General features: G+C 35.3%; 1 protein-coding gene across 1 annotated transcript in view; it reads right to left on the bottom strand.

Annotated features, from left to right (window-relative positions):
• CNTNAP2 (contactin associated protein 2) overlaps positions 1-26,217 on the bottom strand; it is a 1,016,974-nt gene that overhangs the window by 338,728 nt on the left and 652,029 nt on the right. The window contains exon 11 of the mRNA XM_039715193.1: positions 12,055-12,161. Within this exon, the coding sequence (XP_039571127.1) occupies positions 12,055-12,161 (107 nt within the window). The remainder of the gene's footprint in view (positions 1-12,054; positions 12,162-26,217) is intronic.

Here is a 26,217-nt window from a genome sequence, read left to right as displayed (position 1 = left end):
GTTTTCCAGCAGAGCTGAGCACCTATTTCTATGAACAACAATGAACTATAACATTATGAAAACAAATCCTCACGTCAGCATTTACATTATCTCAATCAAAATGTCCTCTATCAACATGACACCAATTTAGAGGGAATGCATCATGTTTGTCATTTCCATTAATCACAAAACAACTTGTACTGCCAACAGAAGTCAACCTTTTTAACTGACATAAAAATATCAGAAGAAACATCTGCTCCACATCCCCTTTTTTTCATTCTTTCCCTTCAGTGCTTTCAAATGGAAATGACTGTGTCCTGGCAACTTCCTAGAAAACACTTTTACATCTTTTTCATATAATGGATGAGCTGTGAGATTAGTAAGATGTTAGATGGGTACCTTGGGGGCTGCCCTGGTTGGCACACACTCTACTTTGTCAGTATTTGTTTCAATAGCAGCACTGTAGAGTAGGAATTTAGACTATTTACTGAGGGGATGAGAATATAGAGGAAGTTTCATGTTCTGAGAAAAAATGCCCATCTGCACACCTACAGAGGAGCTCAGAGAACCAATGGCAGGGCAGAAGCCAGAATAATACCCTGCCAGGTTGCTCCCAGGCCCACCACAGAAGCCATCAAACCATTCAAGCCCATCTGACTCAAATAAAGGATGCATACAAGTAACAAAAATCCTGTTTGAGGCTGTCACAGCACAGCCTCAGCTGCAGTGAGTGGGCATGGAGCCCATCACCCCCATCACCATGATCCACTGGTAGCAGCTCCCCTCAAAACCTTTCAGACCAAGAGAGTTTTTGCTTTGGAAGGTGACCAAGAGTTTCTGCCATGCATCATGGAATGCATGGAAAACGTAGCTCAGGATTGCACGGACTTATAGGATATTTAGGGATGGAGCTAAAGGCAGGAAAAAGCAAAGGGCTACACATTTTGGAGAAGGAAAAAGGGGAAGAGAAAAAAGAGGGGTAAGTATAAATAGTGGTGTGGTAAGTATGCTTGCCTGGTTGTGTCCTGCATCTGATCAGCACAGTCTATTCTGCTTTCTTGTTAAATTCCTTTCCAAATCCTTCCTGGGCATGGTGCTCCTGTGTGAACACGTGTGTGAGTATGTGGCTGTCATCACAGACTGAGGAGGAAAATAATCAGAGCAATGATTAGAGAAAGAATGATGGAAGGGGGAAACAAACTGTTGAAGTTGATAGGAAAGCACAAAGAAATTGAGAAACCTTAAAGTGGGAGAGACAGAAGAGGGCTTGAAAAGGAGAGGAGTAGTTAGGAATTTCAGAAAGACATAGCTCAGTTAGTGTGAGCATGAATCTGAGAAATGCAGTGAGATTTGTCATGCTCTAGAGTAGCAGTAGAAAATAAAAAGAAAAAAAAAGGTAGTCACAAACAACACATTATTTTTTCCTCTCTGTTTTAGAGCATCCATTAGCTCCTTCTGAACCTAAAAGTATACTGAAAACATATCATATAATATACAACAACCACAGACAGAAGTAAATTTAAAGTTTTATACACAAATGGTTAGGCCATTAGGAAATAGGGATGGGTTGAATGAACTGGTGTAAAAGCTACATAGGGATCATGAACTTAAAAATTTGCAAGATGACAGTTGAAGAAAGACTATGCTTCTAGTTAAATACAATCAATACTGCTAGATATGCAGTTAAGTATGTGTAAGTAGTAAAGGCTTCTACTGAGAAAATGAGAAACTACAAACTAAGTCCACACATTTCAGTAGTTTTGCTAATATTAGCAAACTGTATTTGCATTCATGAAACAATAGTGATTTCCATATTTTGTAAAGTTATGTAAATATAGATGATTTCTCTGGCTTCAGAAAAATATTTAAAGAATTCCAGTAACCTGTCATTACTTCTGCTGAGAGACTTGTCCAGCCAAGAGAACTATTGCCTGTCCTACCATAGGTGAAATTTTAAAGTGATAGTTATGGACCATGACTGATACTGAGCATCTACTTTTGCTGACAGATTTTCGTCCTAAAACTTTCCCTGCTTTATCTCCAATTTAAATTACAGCACACTGGGATGGAGAATAAAACTCAAAACCCCTCCAGACTAAAACTACAGAGAAGCATTACAGTTCTTACCCTTGAATGAAAAGGGTTAATGTAGACATTTGATTCCTAAGGAAGACATTTACAGGTGCAATACATTTATGCTGCAGAATAGCAAAAGAAACATTATAATGATGTTCAAGAAAGGTGGTGTGCATCAACAAGAAGCAAACTCAATCAGAACCCTCACCATGTGGAACACATGTCATTCACATGCAAGTATTATGAGAGAACTAACAATAATTATTCTTTATGTTTATTTACTGCAGAAGCCATACAATTACTCTTATAAACATTGTTATAATAGTTATTAAGACAAAATATGGTGTAGAATGCACAAGAATTATCTCAGGGTTTCACTCCATTTATTCTTCAATCCACAATCCTATGAGATTGACCATACAACCCTCAAGACATTGGAAAATTAATTGAAAAGATAGAATTTATTAAGTCTTTCTGCACTAGGTGAGGTATATAAAAGTGCTACAAACTGTGGATAATGCATATTCACTGCTCATCCATTGGTGCATAGTGTCTTTTAATAGCAAACCTTATTATACCCATTATGTTCCTCTATTTTGAATTCCTAAAAAACTTTTTAAAGAACAATTTCATATGGACAGATAAAAATATGCCTACATGCGTATGTGAAAAAATTCTCATTTCTTTGACTATGGTACATCTTTAACAATTGATATTTGCATTCATTTCATTCTCTCACATCTGAAAAAATAGGATTAGAGTGACTTCAAAACATGTTTTTTCTGTCTAATGGCTGTCAAGGGGATTTTAATATCAGCACCTTAAAAAAACTTTAATTGCAAAAAAAGCATTAACAGTGAAGTATGCAATATGTTAGATTTTCTTAATGGAAAAGTTTAAGAAAAACCTAATTAATTTTGAAGTCTTTATTTGCAGAGTTCTTTTTTGGCTGTGAATTAATTCTGGCTTTGATTTTATGGTATAAATAAGCTGCTTTAAAGTTATCTATTGTTAATTACATGTTCTCTTTTAACTGTCCCTTGGAAACAATATTTGGTTGTGCATTGTGAACAACAATAAAGAATAACAGTAGCCTGCAAAAAACTCAGCTAATACCTAAGTTTTCCTAAAAGCAAGCTGCAATTCAGAAATGTTACTTAGGTAGTTTTACAAGAGTTAGCTACGAATTAGTTAATAAAGTGCTTTGATTACACCCTGACTAAAACTCATAACACTAGATTCTAATGTAGAGCTATATATAAACACTCAACTATACAAAGCTGAAGCTAAAACCTGAAGTCCACTTTCAGCCCTTGTAGTCTCTCTCAAACCTCACCTGGTAGAGTTATTTCCAGCTGATTTTTTAATTTCACCATAATTACCGCTGGTTGATTATTCATATTCTGCTTTGCATCCTAATCTTAATTTTCTCCACTTTATCTTCACCAAATACTCCTGGTGCTATTGCACATATTGGAACATTCTGCCCTGAACACAGACCACATCCATTTACGTAAAATAAAAACGCAAGTTGCTACCAATTTATTACACATCCTGCATTTCATAAACACCTTGTGCAGAGCAACTCTCAGCTCAGCCCATAATAAATTAGTAGTAGAAGAACTATAGTTTATAGCACTGAAACTAAGAACAATCTGATTTTTAAACAAATATTGGGGTTCAAAACCAAAAAACTGCAATGTCCCCAAACTAAAAAAGGATAATTAACAGAGTAAAAAGCTTGTCTTTTTCAGTTTTGCAGGAATAAATGAAAAATGCAACAATTTTGGGCTTATATGTTACATGTGAAAAATTACTAAAGAAGACTAAACCAAAAACTTCAGTCGTTTTAAAGCTGGATTTTAATAAAAACATGTAATTTAATAGTCTTCTACATTTGAAAAGACATGCATTATGTTAAATCCTTTGAAAACATGTAATAAAAATATATGAATTCACAAGGACAATTATAAATTTTGATGGCAATTTCTTTGAAAAGTATTACTGAAAAAAAGATTAGCCTCTTTAGAAAAGTAGCATATTGATTATACGATCCTTTTAATAAACCACTGTAAACAGAAGTCTTTATAAACAGGCTTTGAGAATCTCTATTCTCAAAGGAAACAAACATCAGAGAAATAAGGTTTTGCAGAGCAAGAGGAGGAGAAAAATAAACTGATAGCGACATAACTGGCAGAGAACAGTCAGTAGCTGAAAGTGCTTTCTCAGGATAAGAGCAGAAGGAAACAAAAGCCTCTTTCTAGAGATTTCAGAAATTTTAGCTTATTTTTCACCCCGTATTTTTCCAAGATCAGCATTAGTCATAGATACTCATTACATCCATACTGCTGAGTTTGAATATGGAATTATTCACCTCCTGGAAACTACTTTACTTATACTCTGGTCTCAAGTAGTCCCAAATCAGGGACTCAAAGGAGCAATTAAAAAAAACCATCAGCTTCATCAGGGTGAGCATCTACTTTTAATTTCTTTGAAAAGTATTACTGAAAAAAAGATTAGCCTCTTTAGAAAAGTAGCATATTGATTATACGATCCTTTTAATAAACCACTGTAAACAGAAGTCTTTATAAACAGGCTTTGAGAATCTTTATTCTCAAAGGAAACAAACATCAGAGAAATAAGGTTTTGCAGAGCAAGAGGAGGAGAAAAATAAACTGATAGCGACATAACTGGCAGAGAACAGTCAGTAGCTGAAAGTGCTTTCTCAGGATAAGAGCAGAAGGAAACAAAAGCCTCTTTCTAGAGATTTCAGAAATTTTAGCTTATTTTTCACCCCGTATTTTTCCAAGATCAGCATTAGTCATAGATACTCATTACATCCATACTGCTGAGTTTGAATATGGAATTATTCACCTCCTGGAAACTACTTTACTTATACTCTGGTCTCAAGTAGTCCCAAATCAGGGACTCAAAGGAGCAATTAAAAAAATCCATCAGCTTCATCAGGGACACCCAAACAACAGCTCACAAGAGGATGAGGTGGTAGGGTGAGGAACAACATCTTGTTCTTACAGGATCTAGTACAAATCAGTCTTTAATATCAGCGCTAGAAGAGCTGATGACCTTTTTGTCATCACTGTGCCCAGTGTTAATTTCATAAATACTTCCTCTAGCCCCAGTCTCCTCAAATCAAGCAGCCCTATCTAAATAATTCTTATAATTTCTCCAAACTCATTTTCCTTAGAGTAACTTCACAGTTCACCTCCCTACAAAGCTCCTCATTCCCATTAATGTATCCCAGACGTGCTGTCCGCCCTCAGCCCAAAGGAGGCAAATTATGCCCAACACATGAGGGGGGCAATGGAAGCAACTCAGATTTCACCCCACTGAAAACTCCTCTCATGTTTTTAAAAATAAGCAGTCTGCCTTCTCAGTATTATTTTTCCTTCTTCCTTTCACATAATTCAAGCAGTCTATCTGCCATGAACAAGTCTAATCAGCGTGTGGAGTCCCATTGCATGCCTTAAATGTCAGCTCTCCACTTCAGAAACTCACCCCAGAATGTTCTGTTGTTGTTTCATGTGTTTGTACATTTTGTATGTTTTTGTTCTGCTCTATGCTGTGTGGTGTTGTCTTTCTACAAGTTTACTAATGGAAATTCTTCATTTGCTGCTGGGAAATCATTCAGGCTTGTGCTGGCTGTTCAGTCATATGGACGCTGGACTTGTGCTAAATCTCACTAAAATCAGATACTTGCATGTCCACAAATCTGCAGCATACATCACTGTTCTGCTTTCTGCAGAAGGGCCAATTGTGGAATCATTATTTGTTTTTGCAAAATGCTGATAAACTAAGTGATTTTCTGCAGCATACATCACTGTTCTGCTTTCTGCAGAAGGGCCAATTCTGGAATCCATTATTTGTTTATGCAAAATGCTGAGAAACTAAGTGATTCAAACATCAAGCTTCACTGGCAAAGATTCAGAAATGTCAAGGTGATAGTTTATAACAGCCCTGCACATAAATGCCCAAAGGATAACTGAACAGGAGATGGTTTTATGGCAAGCCTTCTCAAAATATAGGGCATTTCTGGTTAGGTTGTATCTTCTACTTCAATTGTATTAAAAAGCAACATTTTTCCTGTCTTTGTATTAGAACATCCTTTCACAAGAATATGATATGTATAACAGTTGCTGATCATAGAGGTATTTATTGAATTTGTCCTGATAAAATAATGCTTTAATATGCTTATGAAACTGCAAAGTATCTGCTTTCTCTAGTAAATCAGTTTGCTATCACAAAGAAAACAATGTTATTCTCATAATTCCTCTAGCCTCCAGTGAAATGGAAACCCACGCTCTTCTTTGAGATGGCTAGAAAAATTATGGAGTTCATTTTTTTCTTTCCCCTGAAGTAAATTTCAGAGCATTGTTTTGCGAAATTATGTATTTATTTTCTCACTATTTCCCAAATTGCTGACAGGAGAACACCGCTGCCATGACCTTCTTTCCTATCTAGACTCTGAATGCATAACGCCCAGTGTTCTGGTTGCTTTCCTGTTTACAGAAATACAGGAAAATCAGATATTACAATCTAACTGATGGAAGTCTTACTGAAGATCAGAGCCTGTGCAGATTAAGTTCATGTTGATGACTATTACTTTTGGCAATAGACAGCAATGACAATTATCACAGCTTCTACAACATTTCTTATTCATTCTTATTCATTCTTACTCAAAGTGTGTTTCTGGAAAATATTAAGCTCATTATTAAAGCAATATTTTGTTTTAGGGAGGTAGTCAATGTTGATTGGAAAAATATCAATGCCCATTAGGTCCCAGTTTACTTACATTTAATGTACTTATCATTTCAAGAAAATTTTTACGAGTCATTTGTAGCTATGATATTTTATGAAAAATCCTCTGCTAGGATTTTTCCTGTCCTGAGGAGCTGAGAGCCTCAGGAAAGAAATGTAAACAATAACTATCTGCTGCTGTGGAATGCCACAAGTGCATCTTCCATTGCTCCATGTGGATTGTTTTCAATTAGTGACCAATCACAGCCACCTGTGCCAAGGCTATGAGCAATCACAAGATTTTGTTATGCATTCTATTCTACTCTTAGTCTTTGTAGCCTTCTGATCCTTCCTCTCTCTCTGTTCTTTTAGTATAGTTTTAATGTGGTATTTTAATATATTATATAACATAATAAATCAGCCTTCTGAGCAAAATGGAGTCAAGCCTCGTGTCCTCACACATGAGAAGATCACCGCAAGAGTCATTAGTTTTGAATCAGATTCCAAAACATAGGGTAACATTTATTTCCAACAAGCTGGGAGAAGACACAGAATTCAGAGGTCAAGCTCCCTCACACAGAAACTAAGAATCACTACATTGTTTCCAATATTCTTTTTGGAAAAAACTTACAGCAAACTACCAATCTAAAAATGTAAATATCCCATATGTTCTTTCTCAGCAGAGTTGCATTCTTTGTATATTCTGATGCAATAAGTGCCTCTTCTAGGGGCAGGAGTAGGTAAGTTTGTATTTCTCCTACTGTCTTACAGAACTAACAGCCAGCAGATGTGATCTGGATGCTAGTCCCTCCTATGGACTAATTGAAGGTTTTTAAGAAAACCTTTTCCTGTGTCTGGTATTCTTAAGGGAATCTGTACAGCTGCAAAAGCAAGGACAGTATTTGAAGGTGAAATTAAAGAAAAATAACTTGATCAGGAAGAATATGTCTTTCATAAGAGAATGCTCTGAAGAGATCTTATCACAATTTTCAGTCCCCAAAGGAGCCTACAAGGGAGCTGGAGAGGGACTTCTTACAAGAGCATGTAGGATTAAGAAAAGGGAGAATGGTTTTAAACTGAAAGAGGGCAGGCTTATACTGGATATTAGGAAGAAATTCTTTACTGTGAGGGTTGTGAGGCACTGGAACAGCTCTCCCGCAGAAGATATGGATGTCCCATCCCTGGAGGTGTTCAAGAGCAACATGGAAGGGGCTCTGAGAAACTTGGTCCAGTAAAAGGTGGTCTTGTCAGTGGCACAGGGGTTGGAGCTAGATGATCTTTATAGTCTCTTCCAACCCAAACAATTCTATGATTCTATGACCATTAAGATTAATCTTTTAAGTGAAAATTGAATATTTTTGTTAATTAAGATCATTAGGAGAAGGCAAATATCATCAAATAAGATGCTTCTGGCTTTTCCCCAAATCAAATTAAATTTCTGTGGGAAGTGGAAGGTAGATACATCACCATCATGGTAAATTCTGTAAGTCCTTTCTTGTGTTTATCTGAAATGTAGATTCTAGAGAAAGTGTACTTTGACCTATATTATTAAAAAAAAAACACCTCAGAAAAAGAAGCTTGAATCATCATTAGTTACTACAATACAAAATTTTTAAAGTTATACTACCATATTTTAAAGAATCTGCCAACAACAGGAAGAATATTAGAACATAAAACTAGATGAATAAACTGGTGCAAAGTGAAGGAAATGAGAAGTAATCAGGAAAATGAGCTCCTGTTCTCTAAGGTTTCAGGAACCATTTACTAATAAACTCTAGAAAAGTATTGCTCTAAGAACTCTGCATGAATGGCCCAGCCTTTGGTAGCTTGCAAAAGTTAATACTGTAGTCAGGGCTTAAAATATAGATAATACAATAAAGCTAGAAAGGATGATACTTGCAGATAATTATAACTCAATTAATTTTTAAATAATTTTGTAAATGTTACATCACTGTAAATCATTATTTTTGAGTAAATACATTCATTTATCTTTCAGTCTTGCCTCATGGTAAAATCAATTCTCTAGTCTGATATTTGCTGTGCCACAGCATTTAGTTGGGCATGAATATCCCTTAGCTGAAAGAAATCTGGTAGATTGCTAGGGTATTTCTAATATGCAATGAGAAGTACAACTTTCCAGGACTTTTCATTACTTTGCCATTGGGCTCGGGGGATCCAGCTGTAGATGGATGAAACAAATTATCATTTCCTCTGAATGGTAGCTTAAGCTGCTGAGAAATAACAAGAGAATGGACACAGACCTTGGAGATTCTGGTGTTTCTCTGAAAGGTGAGGAACTTTCCTGTAACAGTGTCATATTTCAAAAAGGAAATTATTTCATAATATTAAAATAGAAAACAAGTGTAATTGATTTACACAGTTGGAGAACTAAAGTTTTTATTTCAGATTTATTTATTTGGAACTTTTCTTTCTCTATCTATTTATTTCTGGTTTATAGTCCCCACCATGTCTCATTCCCAGAATACATATTTCTCCGTATCTCTAGACCAACAGATGTTTCCACTATCATACGATATTTTATGGCCAGACCTGTGTGAAACAAAGTCATTGTGATTCATAAGGTTTTCATGCAAACCTTTTTCTCTGTTTCACTTCAAGGAGTTCATCCCTTGAGTTTTTCTTTGAGTTTCAACTTCAAAGGAACCTAAAACTGCAATCTGAAATCCAGTCAAGGCTGCAAAGCTTTGCCTTGTTTCAGGTCAAGAGCTCAGGAAAATGTTGAATTATCTGACCAAAGCAAAATCAATTCACTGAAAAAAACCCTCCTGTAACGCAGAATTATCTTGTTCCTTTTAGTTCAGCATAACTCAAACTCATTAAAAATCAACTACAGTTACAATCCCCACTAACACAGTCTTGACTCCAACCTCTTTGAGAAATGCTGTTACACTCCTCAGAAAAGCATCCATTGAGAAGAGAAAAACATATTTTACTGTGGCATATAATAGAGTTTGCTTTGTAAAATAATATTATCTTTAAGTAAAATGGTACTGAACAAGTGCTATCTGCACTTAAACACCTTCCAGCTCCACAGAATCACGACATCTGCTACATTTTTCATGAAATCTGCAATGCTGTTTAAAATCACTTACAGCTATTTTTATACCAAATAACAGTTATTATTCCAACTTCTCCCCTTTCCCAGCATATCTTTCATCTTGCTATTGCCACAAACTTTAGAATTCAAAAGCAAAAGGCAGCACACTAAGTGTGTCTGAATATACACACACACTGCACTAGCAGGAAAGGACAGTAGGGTCAGCATCAGTGCAGCAGACCTCAGTCCCAGACCTCAGGACAGTGTGACTGCAACCTCTGGCAAGTTTCAACAAATCCCCTCATTATTTGCAGCTATATCTGGAACATGGTCCTGTAAAAACTGACAGCTATTGCCTGCTCAATAAAGCAAGAGTTAAGGTTGTCTCACTCTGTATCTTGATGCTGGAATTTTTTATTTTTTGCTCATTTTTGTGCCATTAACTTCAATAGTCTAGAAAGGCATAGGATTTCACACATTCTGACAGGATATCTATCAAGTGAATAACTTTCTGCTCAACCTTGTTTTGTAAGAAAGACCTCTAAAGTATAGCAGCACACGGTAAGAACAAAAATTATGTTCTTTAAACGGAAAAAGTAACAAAACTAAAGCTTACACATCTAAGTTAGAAAGTTTGCCTGAACCAGAAACGTAAAAGTTCTTGAACAATGTGTTTCCAAATGACCTGGAGAGTTTATGTAAACCCATCCACTTTATCCATTCCACAAAGACAGGACAATATACTCCAAATCCCTCTTTTGGTACTGCAGTTCAGCAATGCCTTTTATTCACCTTATTGCACTGTTTCATCCATAAAAGGCAGGTGAAAATCTTATTAAGAAAAAGTCACATCTCCTTGGATTATAATTTTTTCCCTTTGTAATAAATGTGATTTCAGAAAAGTGATGGCATCCGTTTGCCTGTGCTACTTCCCTTTGGAATTCAAGTAGAAAGCTTAACTATGTTCAGCTATGTCTTAAGAGCTGGTCTGCACAGTACAAAGGAGCACAGTCAGACATAAATTCTGTTCTGTCTTTCCTAAAGGTAGGTGCAACCATGCCATCACTGTGCACATTCCCTCTCGATGGAAAAAGGGTTGCCATGCAATCTCTCCTACAGGCATTGGTACCTTAAATATTTCTTTTTAATAAAAATTAATTTGCTGTTTAACTTTTACAGTTTTACCATTTCAACAGCCAGATCACAGAGAGCTTTGCTACTCAATGTATTAATAGTTATTACATAAAATATATCCCTTCTTACTTTTCTATAATCTTTAACTGTAAATTAGGTTTTTGTTTTAATTCATAAAACCGTGAATAGTCAAATATTTTCTCATTGGTTTGGGGTTTTTGGTTAAAATAGAAAAAATTCTGTAATTATCTTTATAAAATTATGCATAGCTGTATTTAAGGTAAACAGTAAAGTAATATAAACCTGTATCTCTATAAATCCTGGCTTCCATTTCAACCGATTGCCCGTTCAAAGGCATTTTTACTCTCATCTCAATATTAGAAGATTGTTGGAAAAAGGAAGAAGTGAACAAAAGTAAGGACTGGATATATTTTCTCTGTGTCCTAGGTATTTTTCCAGATGAAAATCCCATTCTTTTAGCAAATGAGGGGAGGAGCAAAAGATGCACAACACTGAATCAGCATACATTGTTAAGGACCTATAAAAGAGCAACAGCACCTTTATTCTTTCAGTGCTTTTATAGTATAGGGCATGTGGAGCTCATAGGAAATATTTTTATTTCAGAAACTCATAACCACAGAGCAAATAATTAGATTTTAAGCTGACTGATAATCAGTGTGTAAACACCCTTTGTGATTAGCAACCTAAACCAGGATCTCAAGCAGCAGTCAGCAGCTCTCCCCTACAGTTTAGGGCAGATTCAGTTTCCATTTGAAATTGTTTCTTGTGTGCAGCTGCTGAGAATGTGTTTGTTCAGTACACCCAGCTGCTGTTGAACTGCTCTGGTGGGTAGCATGGCACAGTACAGTGCTCTATAAACACATCATGATGCAGGGAATGCAGAAGGTGATTAAGGCAACACCTTCTTTCAAAAGAGGCATGAGGATCTTTAACAACCAGAAAGGAAGAATGATTTTTTTTTTAAATCTCAACCAAAAGACGTAAGAGACTTCTCTACTTCATTGAAATTTGGAAACTGCAGGGTAGCTTACAGTTATGACAAGTGGCACCACTGTAATTAGTTCCGTCGCAAGTGCACTTGAAGCTGTCCCACGTCTGGGTGCATTTACCATCGTGTTCACAGTGATTGGGCACACACCTGTCAGGATGAGATGCAAAGACAGAAAGAGAAACCAAAATGAGCATCAAGATTTATACAAAGAAAAATTTTGAGCTGCACAAGCTGTGTATCATGTCCTTGTCTAGTAATTAATCCTTGCTATTTTAGGTGTATTAATAGAATTTATATCTGAACACACAACTGCATAAAAGATTCCTGAAGGCTTTTCTGAAGTGTTTGTACAGACAGTAAAAAAGCACATTAAAGGTGGAATAGATTTATCATCATAAATCGGGGCTCTAAGTAACATATGACTAGTACTCAGCTTTCAAAACCAAAAGAACATCACATGTCACACCTCCTCCTGCTGTGCAGGTGGTGTCACGCCTCAAGGAGCCCAGTCCCACAGCTAACTGGACGTTAAAAACAAAATGCCACTGGCTTGCTCTTCATCTTTCTGTTGCCAGCAATGGGATAAAAGGGAGACAGGTTGCCTTCTGGCTAGGATGGAAGGAAATTAGTAAAGCTGCATTATTAAAACTGACTATAGGCTTTGTTATAATAGTTGTGTAATTTTTTCTTGTCACAGGGGTTTGTGGCAAGAGTTTTTCACCTTTCTCCCACACGCTTGCTTTTCTTCCCTCCAGCTACACTGTTGCTGGAGAGTGGAAGGAATGAAAAAGTGGAACAGCAAAACCCCAAATTTATAGCTAAACATATATTTATTGTTTGAAGTATTATCTAAATGTGATTTCAGAGATTTGAGTTTGGCCAGGTTCTTTTCTATCAAACATAGTTAAAAATGGGAATTACCATTTACTTTCACCTCTGAAACTATTAAACTTCTTTTCCTTGAAAGGGCTTTGAAATATCATTTCAAATAATGTTTTTTCCTTATTAAATTAGTTATAATCAGACTCAGTATGGGCTCTGCCTTTTTGATCAAGAAACAAAGGACTTTTCCTTTCATATTTTTTTTGGCAAATCTATATTTTTTTTAAATTATGAAATTAAAAACTAAAACTAAGAGACCCCCATTAGTTAAAGAGGATCTTTTCAGAAATGCATTAAAAAATAAGTGTTCTTATCTCTAAGTTAAATCTGAAGTTCATTGTATTCTTGTGGCAGCTAACACTCTCATAAACAACATCAAAAGAAAGCTTTGCTTTCCTATGTAGAAACTTATTGAAACTGAAAGGATCTGGGTCATTCCTCAATAAGCTTACAGTCTCTTATTTCCTCAATCTCCAGTTAACAGCATTCACATTCATGGCTCAACAACCAAGAATAATTTATGTCACAATATGCCTTGGAGAATTGAGTATTTTATACTCTCATTTGAAATTATTTTTTGTTTTGTGTGTGCCAGTACAAGTACCTCAAAATATACAGAATATAGATGTATTATGTCCTATATCAGCCTTTAGAACTCAAGGCTCCCCATTCTTTTCCAAAAAGATCAGAAAATACTGGCATGGTTAAAAATAGTTCTGAAAGAAATGCTCTTCTAAAGCAAGAAACAAAGCATTTAAAAATCTTTTTTCCATGGTAAAATACAGTGAAACTACCTGAGGCAATTATCACAGTTCAATAAATTATGTCTTCAGCATGGTTTAAATGAATTCATTTAGTTTTATAAGTGTGGCAGGCTAAATGAATAGATAGAGCTGATTATTGCAATCCAGTTGTGTTCTCAATACCGCAGAAGAAAAACGAGAGCGTGTAACAACACATTTCTAAACAGACAAGCAATTAACAATTTACATGAATCCATAGCTCCTGGGTACAAGAGTAGGGAAAGCAAAGAGCAATGACATTTCAAAAATAATCTCATAAAAGTTACTTTTATTCAAGGCTGTAAATAACTACAAAGATCCTAAATCTGTATATGGTTTTATATTTTTTCCGGCTTTTCAAAATAACTTCTTTTTATCTATTTTCTTCTTCATTTACATTTGAACATGCATTACTTGAAAAGTAATTTCCCAATGACCAAACCAAACATTTTTCTGTGTGAATTTTACCAGATATTTATATGAACTCTCATATGTAATGCTCACAACTAGTATCACATTTTAGTGCAGTATAACTTACTTTTATTGCAACATAACTAGTAAAGAGACTGCATTACTGACTACATAACTGAGGTAAATGACTTAATCTTCAGAAAGATGAAAACTAGATATTATCTGTATCATTTAATGGAGCGTATTAAGTCATAAAACCAGAGATATTCAGCAAACTCCTTGATGTTAATTTTATGCTTCCAGTATGATGGTTGGATTAGTGTAATGGCTTCCAGTGGATGGTTGGATCTGCATTTGCAAAATTTCTTTTTTAATCTGATTTCTCCTGTTCTAAAGATGATGCTTTTAGAAAAATAGAGTAAAAAATATTTTAACATTAGTGCACAATGAAGATTAAATCAGACTATAGGATCATTTCCCGGCATTCTCCCTTCACCCTCTTTTCTGTTAGTTTATTTTATCAGATAGAATGATAAGATTTATTTTCTATTAAGTCCATTAGCAAACATTTGTAACATAATCTGGTGTTCATCTGTCCACATTTTGGGCAAACCTTACCTACTATAATAGAGTTTACAAGAAATGCTAGATATTCAGAATGTAGAAATTACAAAAAAACCCAAAAAAACCCCCTGTTTTAATTCAGTAAACCATATAATGAAGAATAACATATATCACTGTGATCGCCATTATTTTTCAAACACATTTCTTTCTATAGAATGAGACTAATCTGCAATTTTCAATATACAAATATCATGGTATGAGATTTGTATTTTGAGCAGATACAATCATTACATTTATCTACCTTATGCTCATCAATTTGTAGACATGCAAAATTTATACACTTAAAACCTCAAAAAAATTCAATGCATGCATGATTTGCAGATGATTTGTATTAAAAGACTATGCTTCTAAGCAACTCAGTTCTTTCTTCTCCTTTAGGAACAAGGCTTCATTACATAAAAAACCCCATAAAACAAACTTTCAAAACAACACTTCCTTCCTAAACCAGGCTCTGATTTTAGAAACCATCACAAAGCAGAACGGCAAGATCCTCATTACCAAGTTGTGTCTCCTCCCATTGTGCATACCCATGTTTCAAGAATTTGCAAAATGTGGCAGACTCCATTTGAGAACTTTCTTGCTCTATAGCTCCTTCTGAAAGGCAAGTCCACAACTTCATCCTTTCAAGTATGATATGCTGTCTTTTAATTTCCACCCCAAAATTTATCCATAGAGAGTTTACAGATGCTGTTTGTTTTGGTATTTTATTTGGAGACTTTGATTTGTTTATCAAACAGTGTTTGTTTTCCTTTTGGATTTACATCTCAGTACTTTGCAGGGAGCAATCATAACTTCTTTTGGTCTTTAGTTTTGTGAGATGAAGTCTCCTGTTGGAAAAAATATTTTTCACAGTTCTTCCTTGTGGCTCTGCTCCTATTTGCACTTGTATTCTGCTGAGTGTTCTAGAGGAGATCTTATCAGTTTTGTGATTTCAGAGTTGATCAGAATTTTTTGATTTCTTTACTGAAATTATTTTACTTAATACACAGCATTTTGCTGACTACTAAAGAATAGTGGCTTAAAGCTATCCTGAGATTTCTCACCATGGTAAAGACCTTCATGAAATTCCCATTCTTCTTCTTTTCATCACTTCCAACCAATGACTTCCAATGCATACTGAAAATCTTGCTACTGTTTTTAACAGCATTACTGTGTGCTGTCATTCCATTGTGTCATTCAAATCATTCAGGTTATTTTTCTGGGCTGAATCTGGATCATCAGCATGTTTCATCAAAATATTCCTAATTTTGAGCCAAGGTTAGAGCATTAAATAGGATTTTCTCTGGCACTGATCTCTGAGCAACTCTCATCTCCCAGCCAGCCACTAGCCCATCAGTATAAAATAGAGAGACAATTCCATTTGACAGTTCACAAGTTACTTTGCAATTCCTCACTCAAACCCCATCTTTCCTGGTTTAGCTAATAATTTCCATCATTACAATATATCAAATATTTTATTGACATCTGGCAAAATAGACCTATTACTTTTCTCCTGTCTGACACAAAAAATTCTGTGTTTTACCAGAGAAGGAGATTATATTAATCCTGAATAATCCACTGTGGATAAATATCTGATGCATTCTATCTACCTTGCATTTACTTCAGGATAACTCCATGTATTCCTCAAAAACATAAAACTACTAAAGGCAGATTAATAGGTGGTCTGGATTTCTCTATTTGTTAAACTACATCAGGTTAACTCTGTCATCTCATAATACAAAATCATGAGCTTTTTGTAAAAATTTGTTCAGGGTTTTTTCTGCTGTTATTTGATTGGTTTGGTTTGGTGTGGTTTGTTGGGTTTGTTTGTTTTAGTTTTTGTTTTGTTTTTGTTTATGTGGAGGTTTTTGTGGTTTTATGTTTGATTTGTTCTACATGTGATCCTAAGTAAGCTCAACATACTATTGACAGCAAGAAAAAAAGCGAGAAGACAAAGAAAAGGCATCTCATAATGTTAGTATCAGCAGGAGAATGATATCAGACCCATGTAGAAATCCTCAGAGCCTATTCAGCAGAAATGAGCAATGGCTGATTTTCAATTGCACAAATGTTCTTGGAAACAGGAAGGTTACAAACTGTTAGAAATGTCCACAGGGGAAGGGCAAAGTTGCAATGAGGTTCATTAGTGGTAGAAAGTATTTTCAGAAGCAACTCAACATACATCAGGAATGACTTAAGTATGCTTGGGTCTGCCTGAAGGCAGGAGAATGAGCTGAGGTCTCTCCAGACACCTTTCTAATCTGGGTATTTTCATATTCCATAAGAAACAGAAAGCGTTTCTTTCAATCTCTTTTTTCTCATTATGTGATTATGATTTCTTAATGTTGTATATGTGCCATTTATTCTCTGTAGCTCAACAGGTCACTGCCTCAGTCTTTTTAGAGGACCATGTCCCTCAGGGCAGGGTTATTTAAAACATTAACTAGCTTGCCTAGGCATATTGTGCCCAAAGGGTATTTGACTCAAAGTTTTGGGTTTAGGGATTATTTGAGCAAGAGGATAAAAAGTTCTTTTGTGCAGAAAGGCAAATGTCCATATGGCTGCATACACACTGTGAAATAAAGTGCTTCAGTACTGAAGAACCATCAAAAATCTCAAAATTACCTCCTGTAAAACACAGACCGTTCCTTAATTTCCCTGCCTTTTTCCTTCCTGCTTCCCTTTCATACATAAGTGCAAAATACAGCTTGCTTTTAGATACAACTTAAACCAATGCTCTTTATATATACATTTAAAACAATCAAGCCAAGAAATTACAAAAGGAAAACATTCACCTGTGCAACTGCTCCTCCACCTGAGGTCAAAAGGAACACACACACCCCACAAAATATTTGCTATGTACTGCCTGCAGCTGTAGTGAAAAATACTCAAATGCTACAGCAATAATGACAGCATGAGAACTTCTGTTGAGCAGAACAAAATGTTAAAGGCTTTTTGCAAAGGGAAATAACCCAGGATGAATTATGCTTAACATGAAATTCAATCTTTTCCTTCTCATCATCAAATCCCTATCTAATCTTCCTCATGCTCACACCTCACCTCTCATTTCTCTCCCAAATTGCTTCTGTTCTGCTTTTTTGTCCTTTTCTCTGCCTCAGAACGAACGACTATCAGTTTGTTTTGAGTGGTTTTCCAGTATTTGCTCACGAGTTACCCTTTTTGACACCTCAAAACATATCCTTCAAATCTGTATCTTTTATCACCATTTTTTCCAAAGGTCCTCCAAAATAAAGACTACTGTCCTTTTGAGCATGTTGTTTTGTCACCATCTACCTCTACCCACACCAACAAAAAGACTTTTAAAACATTAAGAAAATTTAGAAGTTTTTTACTTTTCAGAATCACTTGACTGCTCAAGAAGACCATGAAAGATTATATGTATAAATTAACACAAAAGGAAAATAATTTGTTGGAGCAATAAATGCTTTCAACTGGTATCTTGAACTACTGAAGATCTGTTTATTTAAAAAACATTCTGTAAACTGGTAACCAAATCACAAAAACATTCTAATATATATCTGTTTGCAGTGATGCTAATCTTTAATGCAACAGGAGGTATTGCACTCATCATAGTAAAAACATACAGAAAATAAGATATCCCAATCATCCAATTAAGGACACAGTGCTATTGCAGAGTCCTACTGTACCAATATTAGGTTAAAATTAACCATTCCATAGAGAGTCCGTGTTTTTCACAGTATCCCAAAGGAAAGTAAAACCAGCTGATCTGCCTGTAAGGTTATTTCTTATTTCTTACAAGGTAATAAGTGCTTAAATTGACCTTGAGATTTTCAGCAATAGGATTTGGAACTCCTACACAGGGCAGCACAAAGGGCAGATGGAAGGGACTGTAAAATTAACTTAGATTCACAATAATTCCCAAACTAGTTTAATTTGCTGCTGACTTCTAAGCTAATTGTGCACACATGCATATAATCAACAATGGCAGGACTAAATAAACCTGAAACAAGAAGTACCTATCCTTTCTTTGTCACTTAAAGCAATACAAGGCCTTCATGTTTCTTTGGGGGATATTATCAAACTTATTCTGTCACAAGATTAAAAAAAAGCTTGGTGCTTTTAAAGACTGTGATTTGCAAAGGAAAAATAAATTTTAAAACATGCAGTGACATTTGATTAAGAAAGTTCCTTTATGCTATATTCCCACTAAAGGTTGTCAAACAGTTTTTTTGGTGTTATCTTCAGATCTGTAAGGTTCCATGCTAAACTGTTTGCATTAGAATGATTAATGGAGAATTTAATAGATAAAGTACCACAGTGAGCTCATATAGATTAAATTATTCTCTTAGTGTTTTGCAGTTCTTATTTTGTACACAACAATGTAGAGACTGACTTCTCCTTTCTTTTCTACTGCTCTTAATTTTCAGAACACTTTATGAATTAGTTCCTTAGAATTAAATCATGATGGTTCCACTTTAGCAATTGCAGGAGCTGGATAAGCCATTTTTCTGCATTTGTTGTAGACAATTTTCTGTACCTGTCTGTTATGCATAAGCTAGGTTCTACGGTGTCTTGATGGCTGGAAAACTACTTTTGTCAAACTCCAACTGTTGCCACTTCTGCTGAAGCAAAGCAAAGGAGGATGAATCTTCAGCAGCAGTTAACAAAAGGGAATTTCACAGCCCTGGAATCCATTCTGTCAGTTCTTACCAATTGTATCATGACAGCAGGAGACCAGCTCTGTGGAGTTGAAGCTGGAGGAAATGGTGTATCTGGCAGCACTTACTCAGGGGTTGTCTGTCTTCTCTGGAGGGGGGCAGGGCAGGGAGCTGGGAACATCAGGATAAAGTGAATGTAAATGACCCATAGGCTGCGTATAGTCCAAAAGCTGCAAATTAGAGTGTGCTGTGACAATCTTACAGAGGTAGATGATAAACCCAAAAATTCATAAAATGAACTACTCAGGCTAGATAAAAACGACAATCTGTTGTACAATGTTTTAGTCAGAAAACTGAGGCTTAGGTCTTCAGTTGGTGTAAATAAGAGCATTCGCATCTATCTTAAGCCAGGTAAATGAGTTGAAAAAAAGGAAGAATAAACTTTTATAAAAGGCCAACTATGAAATATTATTTATCTCCTAGGGGTATGTTTTTAACCTTTTCCACTACCTTGTGAAGACCTTTGCCTAGTCATTAACCAGGTTAAGGCTTTCTAGAACAGATGAAAGCTGCTCCGTGTAACAATTATTTTTTGGACTAATGTGTTTGAGTTTATTATTTGAACAAACACACAGGAGTGACAGTTATTCACTAACCTAACTGTGCCATGGCACAGCTCAGACCTCTTGGGGATATGAGAATATGTGTTAAGCACTGAGACTCTCTAGAAGAATCTCATGGGTTTTAATTACTAAGTCTCTGAAGAAATTTTTAAACCTTTCCAAGTATTGCCCTGTTCAAAATCTGACCGGATTAGTTTTGTATTCATCTAATCATCTCTCTTTTGCTATTTCAAATAGGTAAAGTAGAACATGCTGGCTGGGCTTGAGAACAAACCATAAAACCATAAAATACATTCGGTATCTTGTTAATTCTTTATTATTTCTTCTTTTTTTTGGCTTTAATTAAATACAGCTCCTGAGATTTTATGATGTCAACTTCATAATCCAAGTTATACATTTGAAGAAAGTTGCTCTTATTTTGTAGAAGATCATAATTTTCAAATCATGTGGACCAGTGAACAGCCTATATAGTACAGAACAGTGACTACAATATTCCCTGCTAATAAACACAACTGATCATGTATTGAATCGCCACACAAATACAGAATTTATTGAGCTGTGCTTTAAATGAGATTATGCCTAAATTTATATTTTGAGGACAAAAGGAACTGGTAATTAGAAACCTTTATGTTTCTTTTCATAATGTAAATAATTAGTCAGTAATAAAGATGAGTATAATACTGGCAGATGATTTTGCATTAAAAGTCTCTTCTGTGTCAATCAAACCTGGATGTGGGCTGTCATATCCTTTGCCTATGACGCTTCTCCACTACTTGGTGCACAACACAGAGGATCTAATATTTTGCATTACTTGTTTTGGTTGCCTGCCTCTTAATGAGGGACAAAAATGGTCTCATGTTGATTTTCAAATAAGTGACAAAATTTTGCTGCATCAGATGCAAAAAGCACAACCCATGAAATATCCCTTGCTTGGCAAATGTCGAGCACATGAATCACCCTGATCTTCATGAAGCTATCAGATGCCATCAGCTACTATTGATATAGGTACAGTCTTGGCTCAGCATTCTAATTTACTAAGCTGGCTATGACATGATGAGATGTAGTTGTATTTGTAACGGGTAGGTTTTGAGTTGAACATATTGAAAGTCAGTGTCCCAATTGCTATGACACTGTGATTTAAAGGAAACTTGAGGTAAAACATGATTTGGTACTAGCAAAATGATGCTGATCTTGAAAAGTGCACATTGCCTTAATGGTTTTGTGTAAAAATACTAAACAATAATGGTAGTCCTAAAAAAAAATCACTACAGCAAGTGGTCTTTTTACTTGCCTGGTATGACTAACATTTGATTTTGATTTGATTAATGTAAACCACATTTTAAAAATTATTATTTTACCATTTGCTATCATTACTGTCAGGAATCTGGCCACCTTCTTCACTGTGATAGAGACAACTTGGGAACTTCTCTTAGGAACCATTTATCATACAAATACCAATTTGATAGTAAAGTTAAGACAAGTCTGAATGTCTTGACAGAAACCATGGATCTTGCATTATCATTCAGATGATAAATGGTTAATTCCAGTGGATTGCTCTAGCAACCATGCAATCATGGTTAACTATGTAACCAGAGGAGCCTTTCTGTAAGTGTTGTAGAAATATTTTCTGTCTGAGCAGTGAAGGTTTTCCCCTTCAAAAAAACCAACATAGTTTTGGTAAAGCAAAAGACACAATCTATGCATTAAGCAAATGTGAGATGGAAGCAAATGTGAACTTTTTCTGAAGCATTTATTAATAACTGGTATATGTGCCAGTTTCATTATTAAGTCCCTAGTAGAACATATAAGTCAAGGACATTAATTTCTCCTGCCTCTGAGAGAAACTCAAATCTTCCTTATTTCTTGGTAGAGTGAAAAAAACCCGCTTTTAGTTATCCCACTCTACTATAGAGGAAGAGCTGAGGTCAACATACTTTTCTTGAAGTACATCCTTGCCAACTCCTAATTTGCTCAATATCAGCAAGGACATATAGACTAGGTCCTCTGAGTCATTAATTTAAATTTGACTTGGATCAATCATTAATGGATCAGTTGTAGACAGCATTCACACATTATTTACTTCACATAGAACACTCTTCCTGAGCTGACCCATAGAATCACAAAGCTTAATTATATTTCATCATTGGTTAGAGGCAATGTAATGTGCATATTTACTAGTAACCCTTCCCCCACTTCTCTATTCCCATTTCTCATCTTTTTACTTTGCAAGATTTTTGGATCAGAAAAAAGGGTTTAATTTATTTTTGCATAGCATGTTATCATGATGGAATTTCCTCCTCCCTATCATTGCAGTCATCATGAACAACAATAGCAATAAACAGTAACAGAGGAATGAGTTATCTTTTTGCGCTGCTCTATTCTCCTTCAAATTAACATGGAGCATATGCTAAAATCTACACAATCTGCTTTTTTACCTGTACTCTGATAATTCTACCATCTACCAGAAACAGCAATATGCTCAGCTAAAGTATCATGTATAAAACATGAAGCATACAGGTTAAACTGACTTATTCCCCTGTCTTTTATCTCTGTTCTTAGTGCACATCAGTATTTTATTCTTTTATAGAAGACCTAAAATATTTTATAAATTGCAATATAATGAGTGTAGTAGTCTAAAGACATGAAAAGCAAGGATGTGCCACAAAGAATTTGCAGCTCTGCTGCAGTGCGGTCACAGCTCTGTGATAAATATATTAATACAGTGCTCTACTCACAACCTATTATTCAATTCATTTCCAATTTGCTGAAAACAGATATGTACTGTAAGCAATAAACAATTCATTTATTACCTTGGACTTGTGCAATATACTGTTTTGGAGCCAGGAGGCTTCCTGTTGAAGTAATAAGTAGGTGTGTGTGCACACACACAGGTGTTTTTCTGTTCTTACACCTACATTCAATATGCATAAACATATACACATGCTTTTTCCAAGAATGATGGCAATTTCAAGCTTCTGAAAATGGAAGTCCTTTCAAGAAAACAATTCATGTTTAGAGCAAAATTGTTTTTATGGAAAATGTAACTGAGGATACAACAGTTCTAGTAACATGTACTTGACTGTAAAAAATGTAATGACATGACCCTGGTATGCCTAATTTTAGTTACAAATAGCTCATTGATAGGATTCTATTATTCTACCAAAATAGACTTGTGATTGCACTATAGAACAATTGATAGACTATAATTTGGAGTACTTTAAAGGGCCCTGATTCTGTTTTTCTGCATTTCAAGCACTGCAATTTGGGAACCATAGTTCAAGGTCTGTCAGTATTTCAGTTCATTATAAGCTTTGATTTCTCAAGGGTTTATAGTTCTGTTATAAATTTTACTCCAGAAATTCAGCAAACAAAGCATATGCCAGAACGGAAAAAAATAGTAGCATACTTCCATCATTGGTTCTGAAGTAGTTTATGCACTTGGTATTCCAGGAGAGTAAGAACAGGCTCATAGATAGTTTTAGAGATTTTTCTTTAAATAGAAGAGGAAAATAAGGAAAAAAATCCTTATCCAATGTTTTCCTTTTGCTTTCCAGACATTTTGTCATCAAATCTTTGACACTTCTTGAAACAGATTCTTCAGAGGAAAGAGCCAGTTTTGATTAATATCTCAACTTGAAAAATTTTGGAAAGCACGTTGAAGTTCTTGAAACATACCATTTGACATGTTCAAAATGAAGAGTGTCTTTTTCAGTTTAAAATATATTTTCATTTTCATTCATTACATAAATGTAATGTAAAATACACTATATGGATGAGGCCGTACCAAGCCAAGTAATAACACATTCCAATCCTCTGTTTCAAATTGAAAATATACTTCCAAATATTTTCATGAGGGAAAAATGGGTTGGGAGCTGTTGAGTAGGGCAGTATGCAAGAAAAATACTGAAAGAACCTTTGCAGCTGTGATATCTGCACTGACAGCTGAGCTGGGAATAAGAAGTTAGCCTGAAATTTAGCAGATCTGATATGGGAGCAATCTAAACTGGTTGTGCACCATTGGCTGCACCAAAGTTAAGAAAGGAATTTAAACTGAAAAACAAAAAAGAGATACAGAGAGACACTGTATGTAGAAGACAAAAGTGAAGGAGAAGAAAAAATATGGGGAAAAAAGTGTTTAATCACAAGTGTGAGCGCTGTCAGTGGAAGTATTTCAAACTACTTGAGAAACAGAAATTGGAGAGCTGCTTAAAATAAGAAAATAAGGAAACAACACAGTCTCCAAGGACAGGAAAGAGATTATCTACTGTAACCTCAAGTGCCAATAAAATTACTGTTTTGGGAAGCATGAAACAATATAATCAACTCATCATGTCAAGATACTTGCATACTGACACTGAAAAAAATCTAATTGTCTCTCTTTTTGATACTTATTCTTTTAAATTCAAGCTATTTTGACTGATTCATGGAAGCCTGCTAAGGCCTTCTATCCAAGGGGATGTGGTGCCATATGTACAAAAGAAGAATGCAACCATGGCCACTGCTGCAAAAATGATGTATCTTTACATTGTTTAACTATTTTGAAATGCCAGGTGTATGATATACATTTTTTTCTTCTAAAACTTTGCTTTGTTAGTGCTTGTCCCTTAACTCTAGCATGTTAAAAACATGTCTAAAATTCTGACTGCTTCATCTCCCTGTTATATGAGAGAATGGAAAGAAATGCTGAAGAAACCATCTTCTCTGGTCAAATCTTTTCTTCCTGAATATTACTGACATCAAGATCTTTGAAGCTGTTCCATCTTTTCTGGAAGGTCTCCATTTAACAGATAACATAAGAGTGATTGATGCAGAGAAACAGGAACCCAGATTCCACTCATGATTACTCTGACCTGTACTTACAAAATAATAAATATGGTGAGCTGTAGCAAAAAAGTTCCTGTTGCAGTAACCTCTGGTCAGGAACCACAGGCAAGGACATGACTTTTTTCCCCACTTTACCTACAATACCAGCCAGATTGGTATGTTACTTTAGGTCTGCTTTACCCTCAGAGACACATTTCCTTTCTACCTCTCACTGGTCAGAAAAAGAATCCTGAAAAATATCATAAAAGTCTTTATGGAACCCAAAGTTTTATAATATCGTTGAATGTTTGCATCTACAGGGTGTTATATGTAGATTATACTCATGTCAGACATGTATAATTTATGTATGTCCTTGCAGCAAAGGAACAAGTAACCCTTACAGTGCTAATGCTTTGATTGTAGCTTCTATATTAATGCTCTGCTGTAGTTAGAAAAAGTGTTTCTGAATCATGAAATAAAGCAAAATCTGTGAATCAGCATTTACAAATCAGTTTATGTGAGTCATTCCAACAGGAACAAGGCAATAAAGCTTTGGAAGCCTCATGTGGAATCCACAGCCACCCTGTAAAACATTGCCAGAAGAGCCAGGTTCGCTGGTAGGCATCCATGGATACTGTTTTTTGAGAAAGAAGGACCTGCATACTGCTCTGCAAAGCAAAGCTAAACAGACAAATAGGGAAATATTTATTTTTATTTTTTTTAAAGATAACTCAGAAAACAATCCAAAGCAAAAGGAAATGTTCCAACTTTGAAAACCAAATTCTTATTCTCTTCCTCCTAAAAATTGTACATTTCAGTGTTTAAAGGAAATATATTTTTATCTCTCCAGTGTTCAGATGTGGAGCACTGGAATCAAGACTATAGAAAGTAATTGCATACAGTGGTGTAGTGCAGCCATTCTTTACATTTTATCACATAAAATTATGAAATTAATTATATTTAAGACAGCATCAGATGAATTAAGATCGGCTAAACATTCTGTACTTAATTCTTAGACTTCCATAAATCCTGATTTTTGGCTCTTCACCTTAGAAATCAAGGATTTGACCAAGCTATGTAAACACAGTTAAGAAGAATTTGTCATAGTTTAATGGAACTCAGCACCAATGGATAAGAAATTTAAAGCTTCAGCTCAGAAATGCAATAAATTGAGATTTAATAACCTGATTGATTTATTTATTTCTCTAATACTTCAAAACCAAAAATAAGGAGCAATGGAAAGTGAACCAGATATGAAAGTGGTAGCCTGCATGACTTTTTCTTCCAGTCTATCAGATGCCACATCAAATTTACCAAACAATACAATCGTGTTCTCAAAATACTTTTAGTGATACTCCCAATTAACTTATTCTAATAACTTAAAAGACTTTGTGACTTTTCCCTTAAAAATGGAAAGACTCTTAAAAGTCTTAGCTATTTATTTGTGATTAGTAATTTC

Source organism: Passer montanus, unplaced genomic scaffold, assembly GCF_014805655.1.
Source record: "Passer montanus isolate IOZ18808 unplaced genomic scaffold, ASM1480565v1 scaffold32, whole genome shotgun sequence".
Taxonomy (NCBI): domain Eukaryota; kingdom Metazoa; phylum Chordata; class Aves; order Passeriformes; family Passeridae; genus Passer; species Passer montanus.
Note: the sequence above shows the minus strand (reverse complement) of the source record. Positions and strands in the feature narration are given on the sequence as shown.